Source organism: Talpa europaea, assembly GCF_964194135.1.
Source record: "Talpa europaea genome assembly, chromosome: 11".
Lineage (NCBI taxonomy): Eukaryota > Metazoa > Chordata > Mammalia > Eulipotyphla > Talpidae > Talpa > Talpa europaea.
The window spans coordinates 66,022,005-66,044,232 of NC_140078.1; the positions used below are offsets into that span (position 1 = coordinate 66,022,005).

Here is a 22,228-nt window from a genome sequence, read left to right on the forward strand (position 1 = left end):
ACTCATGGGCACCTGGGTGCTCCTGGAAGCTGCTGAGGTAGCAGTGAGTGTAAGGTCTCATCCAGTTGGGAGTTGAGTAACTGAGTCCCTTTATGTCCACAGCAATGAGAAGGTGGTGGGCGGAGCAAACAGAAAGCAAGACTTTGAAGGGTGTTTAGTGATCATGGCAATGATTGATGAGGTAGGAAAATATCAACTTCAAACTTGTACTTCATCCATTATTGCCCTCAGTGGGTCAAAGGAGGGTGTTTCAGAATCCACTCTTTGCATTCTCCTTTCTCCCATTCTACAGGTATTTATTGAGTGTAGACACTAAGTGCCTTACCAGGTGCTGAAAGGGCTTGCAAAAAGGATGGAGATGTGGTTCCTGCCCTCAGGGAATTGCAATCTGATTGTAGTAACTAAACATACACTTGAGATAGTTGTGCAGAAAAGGGAAGTGGTATTCAGTTAGGTGGCAGAAAGTCAGGTGCACAGTTAGAACTGAAGACACTTGGGTTGGTGGAGGTAGCATGGCTAGGAACCCCTGGTAGGACAATGGTAGCTGCCTTGCACCAGATGCTCCAGAGTATCCAGCAGGGAAGGCTGAATACTTTAAGTATTAGCTCCCTTTAAGCTCATGCCAATCTTGTGCAGTAGCTTCTGTCTTCTTTCCATTTTATAGGCGAGAACCTGCAGGGTTAGAGAGAGGTCAATGATGGGTATGGCTCCCAGACTTAACTGTACTTTGGAATCACTTCGAAGTCATCCACATCTTAAATAAAGTATCGGACTTCTACCTTCAAACATTTTATTAAATGGTGTGACCATAGCATCAGGACTTGAAAAACTTTCCTAAGTATTCTAATATGCAGCAAAGTTCAGGAAGCACTGGGTTAGGATTAACCTAAAGTTGCAGATACCAGGCTTCCTGAGCCAGGTCTGCCCGCTTTCAGAACTCCGGCTTTTTAACCACCGTGCCCTGTGAAGAAGGCCAGAGCTCCATGACAGAGCTTGAGGGATAGGCAATTTCAGTAATTGGAGGGGTCAGCATAGGGCAATTCAGGGATGTGTCTGCTTGTGTTTAAGTATGGTTCGTTGAGGGTAGGTGACAGCAAGCACAAAATCTTGAATTCAGAAATAAACAACTATAAAATGGGTTGGTTATTTACCAGGCACTGTATTAATAAGAGCTGACACTTTTATAGCACCAAAAGCTAGACCTTCCTCTTAGGGTATCACACATGTTAACCAATTGAATCTTCACAATAGCCCTTTGAGCTAAGTTCTGTTATTAAGTCCACCCACCCCCCGCAGCCCAAACATACACACACACACACACACACACACACACACACACACACACTTTACAAGTGAGGAGCCTAAGGCTCAGAAAACTTGTATAACTCACTCAGAGTGACACAGTAAGTGCTGGCTAGCTACTAAATTCAGTTTGTAACTTTCTGTGCTGTGCTACCTCTTCTGTTAAGAGTATACTAAGTGCTTTATATTTGCCAGTACTTGCACTAAGAGCTTTACATACATTGCTCCATTTAATACTTGCAATAACTCTTATGAGAACTACTATTGTTACAGATGAGAAAACTGGTATCCCAAGGTCAACCAGGAATCATTAGTACATCCTGATTTCATAATCCATGCTTTATTCACAGCACTTTAAAATATTCAATTTTTTTTCAAATCTCAAATTTGATATTGTATAGAAGACAAATAAAAGTAGAACAACTCCCTCTGAATGCAGGATCTCCGATCTCTGCTGATTCATATTTCTCCTCTCATCCACCGGCCTGTTCATCAGTGCCCCCAGGCCTTTGTGGGATCCCTGGTGCTCTGATTTGTAAATCATCAGCAATCTCTAGAGATGTGAGATCCAGGCCAGTGATATTTTGACAAAATGTTGACGACTTAGGCATATTTTGCTGGCAGTAGTGAGAAAAGTTGTGATAATAAGTCCTATGAGACACCTTGAATTCCAGACCCATCACATCCAGTTTGAAGATTCATTCAAGGACACACTAACAGCTGAGAAAAACCAAAACAGAGCAAAGTTTAACTTTCATTTTGAGTCTCTGGAAAACACTGAAACAACTCCAAGAATAACCTCACTTGCCTCTCGCTTCTTTCTCTTCCTCCTAATTGTCTTATTCTGCTCTTAAGACATGATAACACCTCTCTCCATTACCAATCTCAAGGCCCATTCTTTCTCTTTCCTCTCTCACTTCTTTCTCTTACTTTTACTATGTAGCTCATCATAGCCTGCCCTAGAACTTTGCATAGACCTTCGCAGGTCCATTTTGCTACCCATTTGCTAATCCATTTCCTAAAATCTAGGAACAGATCTGATGAAGTCATACCCTCTGTTGGGGAAGAAGCTGATTAGACAAGTCATGTCCTCTTTTTGGGCAGGAGTAGAGATGAAGGCAAGGAACACAAATAGATGCACATAAACACATACACATGCAATTATTTTCAGCCTAATCATAAATGTGGGAGGGGAAGAAAGGAGCCTGAGCTGGTAGCAGCAAAAGTAATGATAGAAGCAAATGATGGACCCAAGAAATGTTTTCAGAATAGAACTATAGGACTTGGGGGTGAATGGAAAATAAAAAAAGGAAGGAGAGGGAAAAGACACTTTTGGCTCCAAGGTCTTAAACATGAGTGACTAAGAAAGGGTCAGAGTAATGGACCAAAATGGTAGGTGTGTAATAGTGTGGCAGGTTGGGAGGGTGAGGATGGGTTGGGATTTGGTTGAGGCATGGATCATGAGTTGGTTTTTGGTTTCTTGGTTTTAAAGTGATATTAAGACATATACAAGGAAGTGGTCAGCAGGTAGGTATATGTGAAAGAGGTCAAGTAAAAGGAGACAAAGGTTGCAGAAACATTGTCATAGAGGGAAAGCTATGGGGAAAGTTCTCAATCTTTATTTTGATGATCTATGTGAATGAGGAAAATGTCACAGAGGAAGGACCCAGTCATGACTGCCAAGGGATGAGGACCTTACAAAATAAACAGGGGAAATAGGTTCTAAATTAAGGAGAACTTCAGAGGACCTAAGGGAAAGGCTGATTTTTAGGAAAATGAGGGCAGATACAGCCCTATTTGCCCATTAAAACTATGTTTCTAAGAGACTTTAGACACAATTTTATATAGCATCTTAATAATGTGAGAGAGAGAGAGAGAGAGAGAGAGAGAGAGAAACTAAACTACATGTTTATAATACTTATCTCTAGGTAGTGGGGTTTCACAGGAATATTATGATCCACCCTTAATGATCAACAGACCAGGGGAAGCATTTCTTGGTTTTATTGCTTCCTTTGCTTTGGCAGCAAAGGAAACTGTTTGAAAGACTCTAGAATGTTACTGTAGAAAGTATCATGGGCATCATCTAGGAAACTAAGATTATGAGAATCAAGTGATTATTTTCACAGAGTTATAGACAGCATGGTTTTGCTAAGATTAGAATCTTGTAGCTCAGGCCAGTTCCCCAGGTGGCCTCAAAGTCAGGAGCATCCTGGTCAGGATACATGAATTAGGAGGAGTGAGAGGCTTTGGCCTGGGAAGGTATTTTGAGACTGTTTCCAAGGTGATGATAATAGCAGTCTCACTTCATATTAGGAATTTTTGATGTTGCAAGCCAACGGCCATCTCCATAAGTAAAAAGTCTGGATTACAGGTTTCTCCATGTGGTTATTGCTGAAAATACTGGAGCAATCTGCAAGTCATTACTTTGTAGTGTAATTGTTAAAGTAGGGTTAATATAAAACTAGTTGCTGCTTGCTGAGAAGTCAGGTGGCAGATGAACTTAGAACCTGGAGACCGATGTAAGTAGCTCTGTGTATCGATTGCAGACAGGTCAGCTTCAACTAGCAAGAGCTTCAGCAGGTGAGAATCCTGAATACTCCTCTCTGGGATAGTACATTTGAAACAAATAGTACATTTGAAACAAAGAATAATTATGAAAGGAAACGGATTGTGAGGACACAGGATACCCTGCATGGAGGGCTAGGACCACAGTATCTGACTAGGACCTTGGAATCCCCAAAATTCTGATTTTTTTTACCCTTAAAAATATAAGAGGGGGGACAGGCCTCCCTGATGGCACAGCAGGTTGCGCGCAACACTGTGAAGCTGTCCGCAGCCTCTGCAGCGTGGGTTCGATTCCTGGTCAACCAGGGAGATTCCCACATGGCGTGGCAGACCTCTCCTGTCATGCCTGCTGCTCCCCTCAGCAGTGTATTTCGGTCATCTGCCTGTTCTGCTCCCCACTTTGTCTTTGGTGAATTTCACCCTCCCACACCTCTGGTCTGTACCCCAGCTCTTGTTTAAAATTAAACAAATCTTTAAAAAAATAAGAGGGGAGAGGTAGAAGTAAAATCTTTGTTTCATTCTTACCAAGTACTGTTTTGTAGAGGCTTCAAGTCATCATTATGATATTCTCTGTGCTTATGTGAGAAATTAAAAGTTTGTGATTGCTTTTTAGATTGTGTTTCCAAAGGTGATGAATAATGCCAATAGTTTTACAATTAAACAGGTGTTAGTCTATGACTTTCATAGGTTGTTCCTTTTAAAATTGATTTTAGTTTTAGCATTGATTTACATTACATGATCATCAAATTCCTTTTTTATCAGGGCAAAATGAAGGTTTTCTCAATCTTGAAATCCTGTAATTTACCTTGGCTGTGATCTATAATGCTTATTCTGAGTAAATTCCATGTTAAAATGTAGAAATTGTGTAGAAAGTCTTTATGAATTGGAACTTAACATGTCATTGACACATTTTGAAGGTTGTTCTGTTGACTTTGGTGATGGATGATCCTATTCTGCCAAGTTCAGCTGAAAGGGGTGGCTTAGAAACCCAAACATCGACTCTGGAATCTAGAAACTTCCTGGAACCATGGTTTTAAGTCAGCAGAGTACATGCAGCTACATCTGTGTGAGGGATGGCATTTCACCAGCTTGCTCCATGGAAGTCTCTAGAACAGAACCATAAACACCAGTCCTCTTTGTTGTGTGTTGGCTTTTATAATCCCCCAAAGGTTTGGGGAGGATAAATCCATGGCGACTCACCCCCCAGCCCAGTCCAATTTTTTTGGAACCTGCCTGAAAACCCTGGATATTTGATAGTCTGACTTATTTCTATGGTGTATTAGCACCCTATAAAAGTTACATGTCATTTATTTCAAGTTTAGAACCCTCTCAAACTTCAGGGGCAAACCAAACTTGAACCTTTTGTGGCTGGAACTCTGTTTACTTTTGGCCAAATCTTGCTTCCTGAATTCAAGGCAGGGAGGTGAGGTGGAGGGGTCTCCTGAGGCCTTTGGACATCAAATCACTTTTGCCAAATAAGACTTTGATAGTTTAAAACATTAATGGATCTGAAACACATAGATTAGCTTCCTGTCAGAGTGCTCTGAAGCCTACACACAAAAGTGTATTGTGCCAGCCAAAATGCACTTTGAGTAGCCTTCTGCTGACAGTGAGGCAATATCTGAGATTTTTGCCAAACACAGTTTGTAATTGGGTCAACTCACTCTCAAAGAATCCATTTCTAATAAATATATTAAATAGTTTCTTTAGCAGTTATTTGACAAACCATTTGAATGAGAACTTTGGAGAAATTTGAACATTTCTTGTGCTTGAAACATTTATTTCTAACCGGTGACAAAGAAAGAATGAATTGCAAGATGAAGTGCCCAGTTCAAGGCCAGCTATGATTACTTTTAGTGTGTTGTCCGAACCCAGGCTAGTAAAGAGTGCCCTGTGATTGAACAAGAAGAAATGACTTACCTTGTTCCATGTGTCTTTTAGATAGAGGAACTCATGAATGCATTGGAGAAGACCAGACAGGAGCTGGATGCCACCAAAGCACGCCTCGCATCCACCCAGCAGTCCCTAGCTGAAAAGGAAGCTCACTTGGCCAACCTCCGCATGGAAAGGAGAAAACAGCTTGAGGAGATCCTGGAGATGAAGTGAGTACCCATATTTGCTTTCCCAGTATCTCATTTTAACCTCTCTTTAGGGATGGGAAAGAGGGAAGGCTAGAGAAGATAAAAAAGAGTTTGAAGAAAGAATAATTTAGCTTAACACTTGACTCGTCATTTCCTGGGCTACACTTTTTATTTTAAAAATAAGAGCTGTATGTTTCAATTTGCACATTTTCACATCTGTTAGGTAGGTAGGTAGGTAGGTAGGTAGGTAGCTAGATGGCTAGATAGATAGATAGGTAGGTAGATGGATGGATAGAAAGATGTCTCCAGCCCTAGATTATGTTCATCTGTGTTTTGTGGATGATATGTATGAATGGTGTTCTTGGACATGTGGCAAAGGTCTGAGCTGGCCAAGAAACCAAGGCCTTATTAAATTCAAAGGTAATTCGAGCACTGCTCAGAGTTAAGTGGAAAGTTTTCTGAGGAGGTATTTCCTAATTGTGACTATAACTTTGCTAATTATATTCTTTTCACTTGTGTACAATGCCTGGCTTGTGTTGACTTTCATAGACTCAAGGTTGGTACTTCTTTGTTTAGAAAGCAGGACTCTGATTTGTTGGACTGATAAAAGCAGACTTGAAATCCCTCACACCCCCATCTGGGCCATGGTAGGTAATGAAGGGGACTGGAACCAATCTCCTCCTTTGATTTAATCAACATAGTGCAGCTGCATGCTGGGTGGGAAATGGTTCCTGTGGGCCTGTGACACACCCATCTCCACCTAGATCTTATTTCATTTTCACAATGAAATAATATCATCATGGAAGAACATAGGAAAGAAAATTACTCAAAGGTTTTAGAAATAATCAATTGGTATGGATCTATTTCTGAAGAAGTAGGCAAGAAGCAGCATCTCTTTATAAGTTTAAAATGAAATAGTCACTAAGATATAATTTAAATCCAACTTCCTTCCACAATAAGGGGAGGCATACATAATTATGGCATCTTAAGCTTGTAACATAGACTTTGAAATTGGTGGCTAGGTATGGAAGAATGACCTTATCCTGACCCCATAAGCCTTACACATGGTTAACATTAAGCTCAGAAAGCTTAGATCATGGAAAATATGGAATGAAATATTTGGAAGGATTTAATAATGAGGACAAAACTTTTATTCCATGTCAACTACTTCAGTTTCTTCAAGACCAAAGGATAAGTAGTTTTTTTAACATATAAATTCTCATTTTTCCTAATAAAAGATGATATATTAAAAACAGATATTATTATCCTCAGTTTAGAGGGAGGGAACTGAGACTCATAGAGACTTCAAGTAATTTGCTTACAGCCATCTGGCCAGAATTAAAACCCAAATCTCCTACCTCAGGCTCCCTTTCTACTACCTCATTTTCTCATGAAGTTGGTGTGAACTTCACCTTGTCTGAAACGTCTCCCTGTCTGAGTCCCTGCAGTAACCACCCTACTTAGAACAAGGCCTGGATATGGTAGGCGCTCAATAATTGTTGAATGAGTGACTAGATGAATAATGGAGACTGGATTTTATGTAGCTAAAAAGAAAAGTATTTCAGGGTCCCATGACACTTTTGCCTTGGTCAATGACTTAGTCACAATACCAGACATAGACTCTGTCAGTCTTGATTCTTTTCCATTCACCTATTCCACGTCTGCCTCCTTGCATGCAGTGTGCCAAGTTCAGCCTAGTTTCTCTCATTGTTCTCCAGCTGTTCCCAACTTAACTCTACACCTCCAGGAATGATTTATTATGCCATTATAAGGAAACTTTCATTACTTCCTGTTTATAAAAAGAGCATATACTTTCAACATTTTGAGAGAACAAGTAATGTGAAGCCTGTTGGTTTTGGAGTTGTCAGACCTGAGTTGGAATCGTGCTGCTTCCACTTGGTGGCTGGGTGACTTAAGGGAAGTGACCTTAATGGTGCTCGCCCTCCAGTTTCCTCCTGTGATGACTTTTGTGGGGTGGTTGTGAGGAGAGACACTCAGAGGAGGGCTTGGCACACAGAAAATGATACATATCTGAAAATGACATGATCAGCCAAGGAAAATATGTCATTTGTTTAGTATACTTTGTGAAAAGTATCATTTATCTAAAGTTTGGATTATTTTTCTAAAACATATAAACCTTTTCTATGTGTATGTTTTCCCACTTAATTTCATGATTTCAGATAGCACCTAACTAAGACTTCTTTTGGTGAATTGCCACGTTATTGCTAAAGTGCTTAATCTGCTGCCACTGCAAAATAAATACAAAATTCCTCTGTTAATTCCTTTGGTAAGAGTAACAAAACCCTGCTTCATTAAACCCAATATAGACCCTATTCACTATTTAACTGGCCCAGAAGCTGCACTTAAGGCCTCCTTCCGGAGAACACAGGTACAGGATAATTATATTGACTGAGCATCCCAGCTAAGTTTATCAGCCTCTTGGACTGTTCAAGTTTGGTTGATGGTGATTTTTTTAAGCCCAGCTGACATTGCTACTTGACATTAACCCAGTCAACATAAGTTTGTAGGCATAGTCATGTGGGGATGTCCTTTTCAGTAAGTGCCAAGCATTGTTAGCTTCCTTTCAACTTAAAGTTGAAAGAAAACTAAATCAAATCCTTTCAACTGGCAGGCATCATGAAGCAACTTTAGGTCAAGTTGCTTAGTTTCCAAACCCTGGTGAGAAGGGAAAAGCTCTGTGGCGTTAGAGGAAAGATGCATGGGGCTGTGAGTCAAGAGAAAGGAGATGTGACCTCTCAACTCACCTACAACATAAAAGGAGATGAGTCTGGCTGTCTCAGTTTTTTCTTCAGTGGCATGGAGGTGGTAATACCTGCCCTTCTTACTGTACATGATTGTTATAGACACAGGGATTAAAAAAAAAGTACTGAAATGAAATGAATATATGCCAGCATATGTGAAAGTGCTTTGAAACATAAAAAGGGCCTTTTGAAATGAGAGGTGATGTCTGTTAAATTCGTTGCTAAATCAAATGGCTCAGAGTTTGAGAATTGCAAAGCAGCTGGGTCCAACCTCCTTGCCTGAAGCCAGACTCTCACCACGTAATTATTAATAAGGAATTTACCAGCCTCTGTTGCACACCATCCCGTAGGAAGTCATGGGCTCAGGAGATGATGGCTCTTGTTCCACAGCTCTTGCAGGGAGATCATCCATCCTTAGATGGAGCTGAAATGGCTTTCTCTGTAATCTTCCCGTTTGTCTTGTTTTTATTCCAGAGGAACACAGATTTCCCCTAAGCCCTACAGACTTTTACATATTTGTTCAGGTATTAGTGTTTATTTTAGAAAAAAAAAATGAAGAAGTGTAGAGAAACAAAATTTAAAGCAGAACCATCCATAGACCTACCATACTGATAGACACAGATGATATTTTGATTTGTATCTTTACAAATGCTCTTTATTTTTTTAACAAAATTAGATTGTAGATATCTTGTAAGTCCTGCTTCTTCAGCTTACAGAATGGCGAACACCCTTCTATATCAGAAACAAAAATTGTAGTATTTTTATTGCTGACTGTACCATCATATAGATTCATTCCTTTACTGGACATTTATCTGGGTAAACATTATCTGACCAGTGTTCTGTTGATATAAAGTTTTGCAAACATCCTGCTGCTTTATTTTGTTAACTTATTTTTCCAATTATTGTAGGGGATATGCAGTTGTGAGAAATCTATATAGAGAGGTGTCTTGTACTCTTGACTCCCTCAGTAGTAACATCTTGCATAATTATATCACATGTATTTGTGTAACAGATTTGTGTAACCACCATCACCATCAAGGTATGGCACTGTTCTATTATCTCAAGGATCCTTCCTGGTACCTCTAAAGAGTCACACCTAACAGTCCAGCTGTTTCATTTTTAACCAGAATTTTGTTTTGTGTTGATCATTGTGATCTACACTGGCCTACATTTTCCCCTGGCTTTCTACTTGGGCAAGAGGAGGGGGTGGAATATCCTTGTTTTAAATGTAGACTGATTTTAATATGAGGAGGTTGCTAATTCATTGAATTTAAAGATTTCTCATGAATTGGTTTTATTCCACTTGTGCTGGGATTTCCTTTTAATATTACACATCTAGAATGTGTCATGTGGTCAGCCTTCTGGGAAGACTGGGCAAAGAATGAATTGCTTAAAAAAATTCATAAGTACTAACTGAGCACTGACAATGTGGCAGGTACTTTTTTAGGGGAACAGACAGAAAAATTCCTGACTTTATAAAGCTTACATTTGAATTAAAAGAGTGAAGAAGGAAATAAATAAGTAGGCACATAAATGGATAGATGACTGAAGTAGTTTCTTGTGTGAATCCTACTTACAAAGCTGTTTCCATAGGTGAGGATGGTTGTGGTTGGTTGGGGTAAAACAGGACATGGAAAATATGATGTACCTTTTTATAATGGCCTGAGAACCCTCTTAGGAGTCAAGGCCAAAGGAGTCTTGAAGTGTAATTCATGTACGATCCTTGCCCAACACTCTCCTTTTTTGAGTTTGATCTTTGTTGCTTGGTTTTCTTACTATCAGTCCTCATGCCCGTACTAGAAGAACTAACAGTTCCCAATGATGTATTTTTTGCAAAGGAACATAATATTCACTTCCCCTTGTGTATAAGATTGTTCTTTTACTTAAAAAAAATCTTAAACCTCCTGCTAAAACATTTTATAATGGTTCATCTTTGTAACATTTGCTCCTATTTAAAAGAGATTTTATTAAAATAATATTAAGAACATCATTCTATATGTTTGGTTTTATTAATACCGGTTAATAAGCTTACATTCCAGTAACCAAAGCTCAATTATTTAATTTGTGGCAGGTGAATTTGATATCTGTGGCTAAAAGGAATTGAAGGCCCTGAGATACAGTACTTAAAATCTATCTGTGTGCATTTGCTTGGACAATTTAAACTAGCATAGTAATTTAATAGGCAGACAGGCAGGCTAACTGGTATTTTCCATTTAGTATTAAATACTGAATGAATAAGGGTTTTGAGAACTGGCTAATAGTTACATAATTTGAAGTGTACATTTTTGACTTTTTGTGGTGGTTTCTTGTGCTTATGTAAAGATTTTAAGGGGACCTCTACATTTTATAGTCCTCTCATGATGTTGTGAGTTCCAGCTTAATTTATTGGGCATTGTTGCATTTTAGACATCTTCTCCAGATAGCCCCCAAGCCTTTGTATATACTGAGTTATTTTAGGAAGTTTACAGTGAGGTAAGGCAGCAGCTTATTCCAAAGCATTATCCCTTTGGCCTCTTTGATCTAGGATTCTCTTTGAGAGAGCCTCTCATTAGGTAAGTACCCATCAAAGGAGAGAGAGGGTGCAGAAAATGATAAAATCAATTTATTCTTTACTTCATGCCAACATGAGAAAAGACAAATCACATTTCTTTGGGGAGGAATCCTAAGTGCCTGGCAATTTGGACAGGATAAATGGAGCCTGGGAGAGGAGTTTTGAAGGCAATCATTACTTAAAATTGATAAACTCAGTTGCAAGAGGGCTGCACCATCTTCCAGGGATGTTATGTGAACTGAATGAGATTAGGCACTTATGAGAAAGAGATTCTTAAGCTATAAAAAGGCCACATATGTATAATGTTATGTTAAATATTAGTATAAATGAGTGAAACCTATTGCAGTTAGCACATAGTGATCTATCTTCAAATTCAAAGAACAATTTTCTTTCACTACAATGCAATACTTTCTCTAACCAATGATTTGCTTAGAGAACCTTCTGCATGTCCATAGTATGTTGATGTGTCTTAGAATATCATGCTCTATTACTTTTTACCATCTGCTCAGTTTTAAACAGTCATTCAGTCACCTAGCACAGTGATGAGGCCAGCTGCAATTTTCTAAGTTACCTAAGTTACCTCTGAGGACTGGTGGCAGAGAGAGGTGGTCTAAGTGTCATGAATTACTGCTCATTAAATATCGGTTTTCATTTGAGTTTCAGAGGTCACATAAAGACATCCCTTTCCTTGCCATGCATGATTTCTGTTTCCCTCTTTTAACCCTAAAGTTGGTGGATTAGAATCGTTAGTGGGACAGGCTGTATGCAGATCTTATCATGTGTTTGTAAAACTTAAATACTAAACAATAGCTTTAGGATAGCGGAATGATGTAGTCATCTTCATATGCAAGGACAGAAATCCCACATTACAGAACCTCATACATGTAGCTCTGTCCTCACCAGGGTCACACACTCCATCTGTCTTGTTGCTTTGCTGCTCACAGCTTATGGCTTCCCCTTCATGATGCCAGATTTTTGCCTCAGTTTCAACCATTCTCTCCACATTTTGGCCAGCACAAAGGAAAGGAGCCCTCCCAGCTCATTAACTCATATACAACACCCGTGGATATCTGAGTCATTTAACAGTTCATGCAATAAATATTTGTTGAGCATCCATTCCACGTAAGTACACCTTGTTGTAATCTTAAGCACTGTTCAAAGTGAACAGAGAGGCCAAAGTCCCTCCATTCATGGAACTTACATTCTAAGTAGGTGCAAGAACTAAAGTATAGTAGGGGGCCTTTGACTAGTGTTTAAGTCACTTGGTAACACTTAACTGCAAGGCAAGCAGGGGAATGGAGATTTTTTCTGGATGACTCAATGCCCAGCTAACATCACAGGAATATAGTACTAAAGAGGGGGAAATGGATATGGGGACAATTAATAGTTTTTTCCAAAATAAAACATGAAAAAAATATATCAACTGATATTTATCTCATTGAGGATTTAAGAACAACTTTGCAATGATACCTGTAAAGCTAGTTCTCTGAACAGAGATTTACTGGTATGCATGTGTGTCCATGATGTATCTGAGTTGATTTCTGGGCACCATGGGGGAGTCCTGTGGTGAATAACACGTGAAGGATACCTAAAAATCTTATCGTGCTTGGCATTGCTGATGGGTGAGGGACGTTAGGTGCAGAGAAGATCAATAGGCAGATTTTTCCTTCAACTGTTTAAATGTTGCCACCTTTAAACATGAGAAAAGAAGTATACTTGATTTATGCATCCTCAGGAGATTGTGCTAGAGTTGGGGTACAAATCTTCCTTCAGTACTTTGTAGAACTTTGTAGCAGTAGAAATGCTGCGGCCTTTCAAGGTAGCTCCTGAGATGTCAACAAATCCTGTGGAGGAAAATCATCACCTGTTCTGGAAATATGGAGGGAATTCCCACCCACCCCAGCTAGGGGGCATCAAGTGATCCCCATAATTCCTTCTGATGTAAAATTCTATCTATCATTCTATTAAATAAGTGACCTGGAGCTACTAGAATCATCTTCGTTCCTTCATTTGAAGAACTCTACTTGGATATATAAACATTTCCAAAAGCCAAAAATGACTGCTTCTTTCAGGACACCTCTCTCTAATAAGTCCTCAATAGAATTTCCTGCATTGCATGTATTTTTCATAAAACTCTTTGGACATGAATTATATGAACCAAGCAGAGATGTGTTTCACAAGTTACATAGAGAAAGATCAGTGGTTAAATTTCATGTCAGGTAGAATCAAGACCCTTTCACTCTTCCTGCCTTTCAGAAGGTACTATTTCTGGTTAAAATACCTTTAGAGAATTAAACTTCTCTAGGCATCTATAACATTCAATGCACGTACACGTTAGGATTAACATTATCAATGAGAATTTATTAAGTTCTCATTAATAGCAGGCAGGGGCTAAGTGCTTCACTCACATTTTGCTGACACCTCCTGTGGGGTGGGGAGTAGTGATTCCATGTGTAGATGCAGAAATTGAGGCTCAGAACCCAGGAACTCAAATGCAAAACTATTTGGCACTGTAGTTTATGAACTTGACCATTGAGTACACTGCCTTTAGTGAAGAACTCAGGATTTTACTGTAATAATTTTAAGTGTGGGAATGGGGATCCATCTTGATTTAATAGTAGATGGCAGTGGGAGTACAGGTGCCACTTCCAACTTGCCTCGGGGAGCAGGACAAAAGGCTGGGGTGATGGCGGGAGAAGGGTGCAGGAAGAGAGTGAGTTGGAGAAAGCTTTTGAAGTCAGACTCCTTATCTTAACATAAAATAAGGGACACTCTGTCTTTTGGCCAAAAACATGCACTGTATATATAGTTTTAATAGTGAAAAATGTCAGTCAAGAGGCCCCTTGGTCTGGTGGTTTTTAATAGAAATACAAACATTTTCTGAGCTAGAGCAGTATAATCTTTCAGCTTAAATAATCATAATCAGCAGTTAAATAATCGAAATGCTTGTGAATAGTAAAGCTTAAATGATTCCAAGCGCCATACTTCATGTCATCTCCATGCTCACAGAAGCTCCGCGGGGGATAGGGAAGGCCAACTGTTAAATGAGAGAAAGAGAAGAAGGCATGGGTCTCCCAACCTCAACGCATGGTGAGTCAAAGGGGGCATTTGTGGTCCTTTCTTCCAATCCAAGAGCAACATCCTGTTGGAGGAATTTTGTTAAGTACTTGATCTTATGCTCTGGGGGGTGCTGCCAGGTTGAACCCCAGGAGGCAAGGGACTGGGCAGCTACATCACACAAAGAGAAAGCAAGGGGCAGACAGTACGGCCAAGGTCATACATCAAGTCCTGAAACAAGAATTCTCTGTTACAGTGAGGAGGGCTCTCGGGACTCGAGTTCACAGCATGAATCTGCCAGTTAGAACTGAGTGAGTTCAGGCCAGCCTGACCCTGAGCGCCGCAACTGTCAACAAACAGGGCCCTGATTCTGATCACCATGGTAATAGTCTACAATTATCTCAAGCAGTAGTTCTCAGACTGGGGACAATTTGCCCCATTAAAGAGGCATTTGGCAAAACCTGGTAACATATTGGGTTGTCACAACTGGAGGGTAATGCATCTCTGCTGGTGGACAGAGGCTGGGATGCTGCTAAAAATCCTGTGGTGCACAGGTCAATTGTCCCAACAATAAAGAATTATACAGCCCTAAATACCAATAGTGCTAGCATTAAGAAGCCCACACTAGTGTCCTCTTCTCTAGACTGGTGTTTATTAAGCTGGGAAAGAGATAAACATTTTGTTGGGACTCATCTTAATTTAACTTAACTTCTTTTGAAAGCTTGCTCACATAGGATGAGGTTTCCGCATTTAGGATCATGATCTTGGCTTACAGGCAGTGGTGGCCTACAGACCTCCTATTTTGTGTAGATGATTTTGACTCTGGTTTTCTTTGGGGGGACTACATACTCACTATGTAGTACCCCAGTGGAACTGACATAGGAAACTGTGTCCCTATGAGTTATAAATTCTGGGTAAGATACAGAGACCTGATCCATCCACTGTTTATCAGATCATGTGCTCCATCCTTTAATCTGTGGCTCACTCTGATCTGCAGTTTGCCCAGATATTAATCGGTTAAGGGTACAAAATTGCATGGTCCTCTAGCTAGCCCTAAAGTTGATGTCCCTTTAACTCCCTCTTTGTCCCTTCTACTTTTTCTTCTTTCCCCTCATCCCTCTGGGTAACTAGGTATTTTCCTAAGGAACTACTTCTTGCAATGGTTGTGTAGAGCAAAATTGAGCAAAGAAAACTGAGGACACCATGGAGATGGAAGTCTGTAAGCCTGATCCTACGGCATTAATGGGAAACAGACTTACCCAGTTGCCAGCTGCCTGCCAAGATTAGGAAGGACAGGACTTGGGGCAAATCTTAACTTGTAAGGTTTGTCTGCCTTCCTCTAGTACCTGCTCTGTGTAGGTAAAATATAGCCCAGATGCTATCTGGGGGGCCTCAACCCGTCGACTACAGAGGATGAACTTCAAGATCAGCAACCTCATGAAAATGGACATCACCCAAAACTCCAAGTGTGTGAAGACAGAGTTTTAGGGTGAGACATAGCTTGGATCTCGGGAGGCTTTGAATGTTCCTGGGCCCTGGGAAGCATTTCATATAAGTTGCTGAAGGAATGAATACTGGTGAATTCTGCCCCCTGCTAGCTGCCTTGTTCTCCTTCCCCCTGTCTTATCCACTCCCCCTTTGCTCTTGCATCACAGCTCTTTCTTCTTCTTTCTTCTTTCTTGTAGTTTTCTTCTTCTGTCCTCTTTTTTCTTGCCCCTTGCTTTTCTACCTCTGTTCAACTGTGTATCAGGAAAAACAATTCTTTCACTTGTCTTCAGGCTCAGGAAGTTGGATAGAATGGCTCTCTTGCCAGATTGTCATTTTTACTATTGGACAGGATGTAAACCCAGCACCTGGGAAGTACTATGTATTTGTGTGTGGGAGGGGTGCCCCTAAACATGAATGTTTGGGGGCAAAGCAAGGGCTGGCTGTGGAAGTCTTGCCTGAAGAATGAGGTGTTGAAGGGAGACTATTTAGTTCCCCAGGAGCAAAGTGATTGAGAACTATAGCTGAAGCCAAGCTGCCAGTCAAGAACAGCCAAAGTCTATTGTTTTCCAGTCACGGAATTTGGGAACCAACGGAATGTAAAAAGTGAAATGCAGTGTTTGACTTAATCGTTAGGTTAAGCCAGTATCCTTAATTTGAACCCGCAGGAGGCTATGGCCCACTTTGAGAATCTGTTATTACTCACACCTGATGCTTTGCTTAGTTGAAGAGATTTGCAGAGAGCACCGTGGCCATGCCAGCAGTTATGGGCAAAGTTAAATTGGTGTCTTTCTGTTCTGTTATGAAATTGGTGTTTGTGTGTTCACTTCCCTGAGCTCAGAACTCTGGCTCTATCTCTGGAAGTTTTCTTGGAAAACTTTCCTTTTGGTGCATTTCTAAGACTTGTGTCATTTAAGGCTCTAGTCTAAGGCAGCAGGAGACTGGGTAGCCCAGTGGTTATGCTCTGTGCTTTACTATCCTTGGCTGTTCCTGGGGAGAGGAGCCTTGCCCTGGGTGGCTGGGGATTCCTTACTCTGTACCTCCTGGTTGGGTCCAGGGCTAATAGGACACACTGGAGGAGATGGGGGTGGGGGGGAGGAGAAAAAGGCTAGAGAATGTCTAGTTCCCTTGCAGCTTTGGGGCCACTTCTCTGAAAGGAGCTACTTGTCTCCAGGACGCCAGCTCCCTCTCAGTAGTGATCCATCCCTGATCCCCAGTGTCATAGGGATTAATTCATTTTTCTTTTTGCCCTGTCAGCCTAAAGTGCAATAGTAGTTTTACCAATTGTTTCATATATCCATGTTTGTTTCATTCATCCTGCCCATCTGTCTTTCTGTAGCCACACATTGAAATCTCCCCACTGGACCATCTATGGTGAATTCTGTTTCCTGCCAGAATCAGATCAGTACAGTGAGCAAGGCTGTGGTGCTATGGTCAGATGTGTGAGGCTTGTGAGGATGATTGAAGAAAGTGTTATAAAATGTTTACATTTCCTGTATTAATTAATTTTGGACAAAGAAGCAGATCTCTTGATGCTAAAGTCAAAACACTAAAACAAAACTGCCATTCTGTGGTTTTTTGAAAAACCATTGGCTTTCCAATGACTCTTTGACATGAAGGACTGCCACTGCCCTGACCCCAGAGGGACATGAGTTTGGTGTTCCCAAGGTCAGCCTCAATCTTCAGACCAGTGAAAGCAGCTGCCTGCTCGCAGCACATGCCAGGAAAAACAGTGCCCCCCCTTTTCTTCAGGCTTTCATGGAGAAGTTGTTTGACTAACAAGGAAGAGGTTCTTGAGATGGAAGGAGAGAGAACATTCCAGGGGCCCTTCAACAAAGCACATGTGAGCCACTTCCAAGCTCTGGGCAGCATCTGTCAGCAAGCTCAGAGCATCTGGGGGTTTGTGTGAGCTTAAGGCATTGCAGTTTTGGGCAGGAAGAACTCTGTGCAGCACTCAGAGCTCCACGCTGAGCCCTCCATGTGACTACATCATCTGTTCAGTCATTGACTTACTGTTTTATAAAGCAAATAATTCAGGAGAATCAAAGAATGAATGAACACTCTGTCATCCAAACAAAGGATTGGAAATCTGAAGGCAGAATTCCAGCTGGAGTAAGTAAACAAAAAAGGACAGGTCTGTGAACCTATAAGAGGATCTGAAGGTAATAGAAGGGCTCCCTGAGGTTGTGACTATAAGCTATGAGGTGCTGGACAAATGGGATCTCATTAGGTGAAGATGCAGGGCAGGTAAGTGAGGTCAGGCAGGAAAACACATTCCAAGAGGAGAAGACTGCCTGTGCAAAGGCCCTATGGCAGAATGGACCAATATACCTTCTTTTACCTCACAGGAGACCTGTGTGATTGGAACATAGAGATCAAGGGAGGAAAAGCATGTTTGGTTGTAGCTGGAGGGATAACAGAGATCAAGTTACCTAGCATCTTGGGAGCTATGGTCATGTTATTGGTAATTCTCCAAGGTTAACATGAGTCCATTTGCAGGGAGTGATATGATTGGATTATGATATGAAAATAATATAATTCTAGCACATTTATGGGCTAGTTATTAAAAATATCAACTTATGTAATTTATATAACAACCTTCTAGGAAAATAGAGGCACAGAGAGGGTAAGTAATTAGAACAAGGTCACATAGCAAAGGTGGAAACAGAATCTCTCAGGACTGTCATATATCAGCTACATGTTTATACCACACCATGCTGCCTGTAACTTTTGTGCATAGGGTAGATTTGGATGCAGACATATAGTTAGGAAGTGGCTGCTGTCTTCTAAAATGAGGAGAGGAAGACTTCAGGAGATCTGAAGGAAGAGAACTGTGGTTAAATTAGCTGTTCGAGTGGTGGAAATGGATGCCCACACTTTCCCTTCTACCTGCCAGCTCTGTGTTCTGCTGCTCTTCCAAGTACTTTGAAGAGGATGCCTGGAGGATATGAGAGGATTGTAGCAACTATTGTTCTGAGTTTTTTCAACAGCAATGCTATGGGCATTGGTCAGGATAAGTCTTCGATGAGGAGGCTGTCCTGTATTTTGTGGCATCACTTGCCTTTACCTATTACACGAGAGTAGTAATCTCCCTTCTCTGTAACAATGAAAACTTTCTCCAGATCTTGCCATAAGTCTCCTAGAAAGCCAAATCTTCTGAGAAGAGCTGCTCAGTCTTAGTCTGTGTATAATATATGTTCCTACTTTAGATTATCAGCTCATCTCCTTACTAGAAAACCATGTAGGAGGGACACAGCTTTAAACTGACCCATTTCCATCACATATGCTTTTTCCTATCTGGAGGCAAGTGGCCCCAGACCAGATAGATTAGAAAGCTTAGAAAGGAGCCTTTTCTACTATTCAACGTTATCATCAAGCTATAGTCCTTACTAGGGCAGCCTAAACTCTTGGCCATCACTGAGAGCCATTTTCTTTTCTTTGGGGACATTGATTCTTAGTTCTGTGCAGTTGATTTCAACATGAACTTTCTATAATCTACTCTTATAATTGGGCATTGCCTGCATTTTATGTTTCGGGAGTAACTTTTTAAATCATTTTTTCTAAAGTTTTCCTGTGCAGACTTTCATTTGTTTAAAAGTCCTTCAAGGAAGAATTTACCAAAGTTGGATCAGCTTCTCATTTAGAAAACTGAATTTGTTGAATCTTAGAGAAGAAGATACATTTTGATCAGCTAAAAATTCCCTACTAAGTCATGCATATTTTTTTAAATAGTACCTTGAGAAACCTGTATTTAAGTGTGGAACTCATGCAGCTATCTAGAGAGAAACACACAAGCTTCCAAATGAAATAATGACTATAAGTCTAGTTTTAATGAGTGGTTGGTTTCTTCCTCCAAAAGCAGACGGTGCCTTCATAGAACAAGAAGTGTTATTCCTATGAGAATCATCTCTTTCCTAGTAGGTGACTCAAAAGGACTTGGATAAATTACTGAAATTATTTAAAAAAAATCAGTCATATAAAAAGTAAAATGAACCCCCAATACCCTTCACCTAACTTTGGCAATTATTCAACTCATTGCCAATTCTGTTTCCTTTAATCCCACACTCATTCCCGAGTAACGTTGAAGCAAATCCCAGACATTATATCATTTCATTCATAAATATTTCAATATAAACATTCTTTTTTCAGATAAACATTTTTGACACCAAATTACAAACACTGTAAGGTGGGGAATTCTAATGAAGACCTTTCCCCATAAAGTTTAGCCCCCTTGGAACCTAAATATGAGAGGCTTAGATTTTAATTCTTTTTCAATGCTGCTATAAAACAGCAAAATGGAACATTTAGTGGTTTTATACAGGGAAATCAGAAGGATTTATACCACTTGAAATATTCCTAAATTGATTTTCTTTCAGTTCTGTTCTCCCTGACTTAAGCTTATCTCAATGTTCTCCACATCGATGTAATTATACCTGAAGTATAGTTTTTGTTATCTCTTGGTGATTATTAGCATTCTACACATAACTGGGAGGTGAGTCCTTTTATTGATCTTGTATTTTTCAACTTCTTTCCTGACTGGTAACACCATGGGATTTCAAAGAAATGAGATAAAACAAGCAACTTTAAAAATGTGAACATGAACTGGTTATTGACTACTACTTCTATACCTAAGGGTTCTTGGGTCTTTACTAATGATAACTTCTCCACAGAAAATGAAAGTAAGCTTAACTTCTTACAATAAGATTAAACTCTTGAATCTGTTTGACCCCAAAGCTTTCATTTCATTAGAAAAAAAAAATTCTGTAGGGTTGCTCTGGAGCATTTCTTCATTCATGAATTCAACTGTCATTTAATGGGCAATAAGTAGGGACCTTCTCCTATGTATTACATGTTGATCTACTCATGACTTAAACATATTCCCCACTTATTCTAGCTTTGATGTCTTGATTATTTGCATGTCCATTGCTTATTCGGCCTTGATGATTTGAAGAAGCAGTGGGATGGCTTCTATATCCAAATCCTCTGTGCCCTTTCTTTCCTCAAATAGGAAACAGGAAATGATTGGGTTGAGCCAGAGTTTTTGTCTTGGACTTGGCATTCAGATCTGGTTTCTCTAGAAATTAATGACTTAAGAAGGCATAACAAATGGACAAGGAACTTGGGCTGTGTTCCAGCCCTGGCTGCAATAGAAAGTGTGGACAGAAGGTGTCCCAAAAGGGTGGGGAAATGTGTAAACTGGGGTTCCACACCGAAACAGACTATTTTCGTCACATTTTTCTTGACACTTGGCCTTGAGCCAACCAAGGCTGAGTGGTGACATAGATGTCATCCTGGAACTAGTGTTTCATATCATCTAACTTGTCTACTCATCTGGTGGTGCTGCTTAGGTCCTTGACAACATCTCTTGGAAAAAAGGGTCCTTTAGATTCCCACTGGTGCCGAGGGTAATGAGGAATGCATTAGTGAAGGGATCTAGCACATGAACTTTAAGAGGTCAGATGACTTGGTTCGAATCTCAGCCCTACCACTTGCTATGCTTGCACTGTGATCTTGACCAAATGTGTAAATGACATTATCTTCCCTATTGGGTTACTCTGATGTTTAAGTGAGTTAGTACAAATAAAATACATAGTCCAGCTCTGCCACTCAGTAAGTCTTAGTGAACCTACTCATCAATGTTGTAAGGGAATTCATTCTTTGTTTAGAGAACTCCCTTTTAGAATGCCTTTTGTTGTACTACAATAATTGTTTCTGCCTTGTGTTCTTTTTATTTTGTTTTTTTTTTTTGAGACCTCTTAAGCATTTAATCTTTCTTTATTACCTTTGAGTAAGTAAGAATGTTCTCCTGTGTTGTCTTCTCCTTAGCACCTTCCACACTGCAAAATCTTCTCATCTCCATTTGAAAGTATCTGGTTTTTCCTTTTCTTTTTCTTGTAACAGATTTAGAGGACCCTCGCTATTCTAATTCATCCTTTCTATATTCTATATATTTTCATTCCACAACTCGTCACTGGGCACTGTCTATGCACAGGGCACTGAGTGTGGCTTTGGTGATATGTTCCCTGCCTAGTAGAGTTCACACAACCTAGGAATGAGGAAGATGGAGTAAGTGTTCTGATAAGAAAGGTCCTGGAGTATGGGGGCATCTGATCCAAATAGGAAGGAAGCATAGGTGTTGAGGATAACTTCCAGGAGGGAGCGACCACTCATATGAGACCTGAGTGGTGAGAACCAGGGGCCAGGTATAGAGGTCAGTAGAAGTGTTACATATGGATCTCATAATCAAATACAATATTTAAATGGCCAATAACAAGAATTCAATGATTGTACAAATTGGGTACTGCTAAAAAGTGAAAATAGCTCTGGAAGATTCTGCTGAAAGTGGTCATTTATTTGGGGGGAAGGATTTATAAATGTCATCCTTATAAGGGTGCAAAAGTAGCTAAGCTTCTACCACAAGATCC

At 40.2% G+C, this 22,228-nt stretch overlaps 1 protein-coding gene across 1 annotated transcript in view; it reads left to right on the forward strand.

The window, feature by feature from the left end:
- The window catches only part of ERC2 (ELKS/RAB6-interacting/CAST family member 2), a gene marked incomplete at both ends in the record, with an annotated part of 688,274 nt that overhangs the window by 442,430 nt on the left and 223,616 nt on the right, over positions 1 to 22,228 (forward strand). Inside the window, one exon of the mRNA XM_084248450.1 lies at positions 5,809 to 5,969. Coding sequence (XP_084104576.1) covers positions 5,809 to 5,969 — 161 coding nt within the window. The remainder of the gene's footprint in view (positions 1 to 5,808; positions 5,970 to 22,228) is intronic.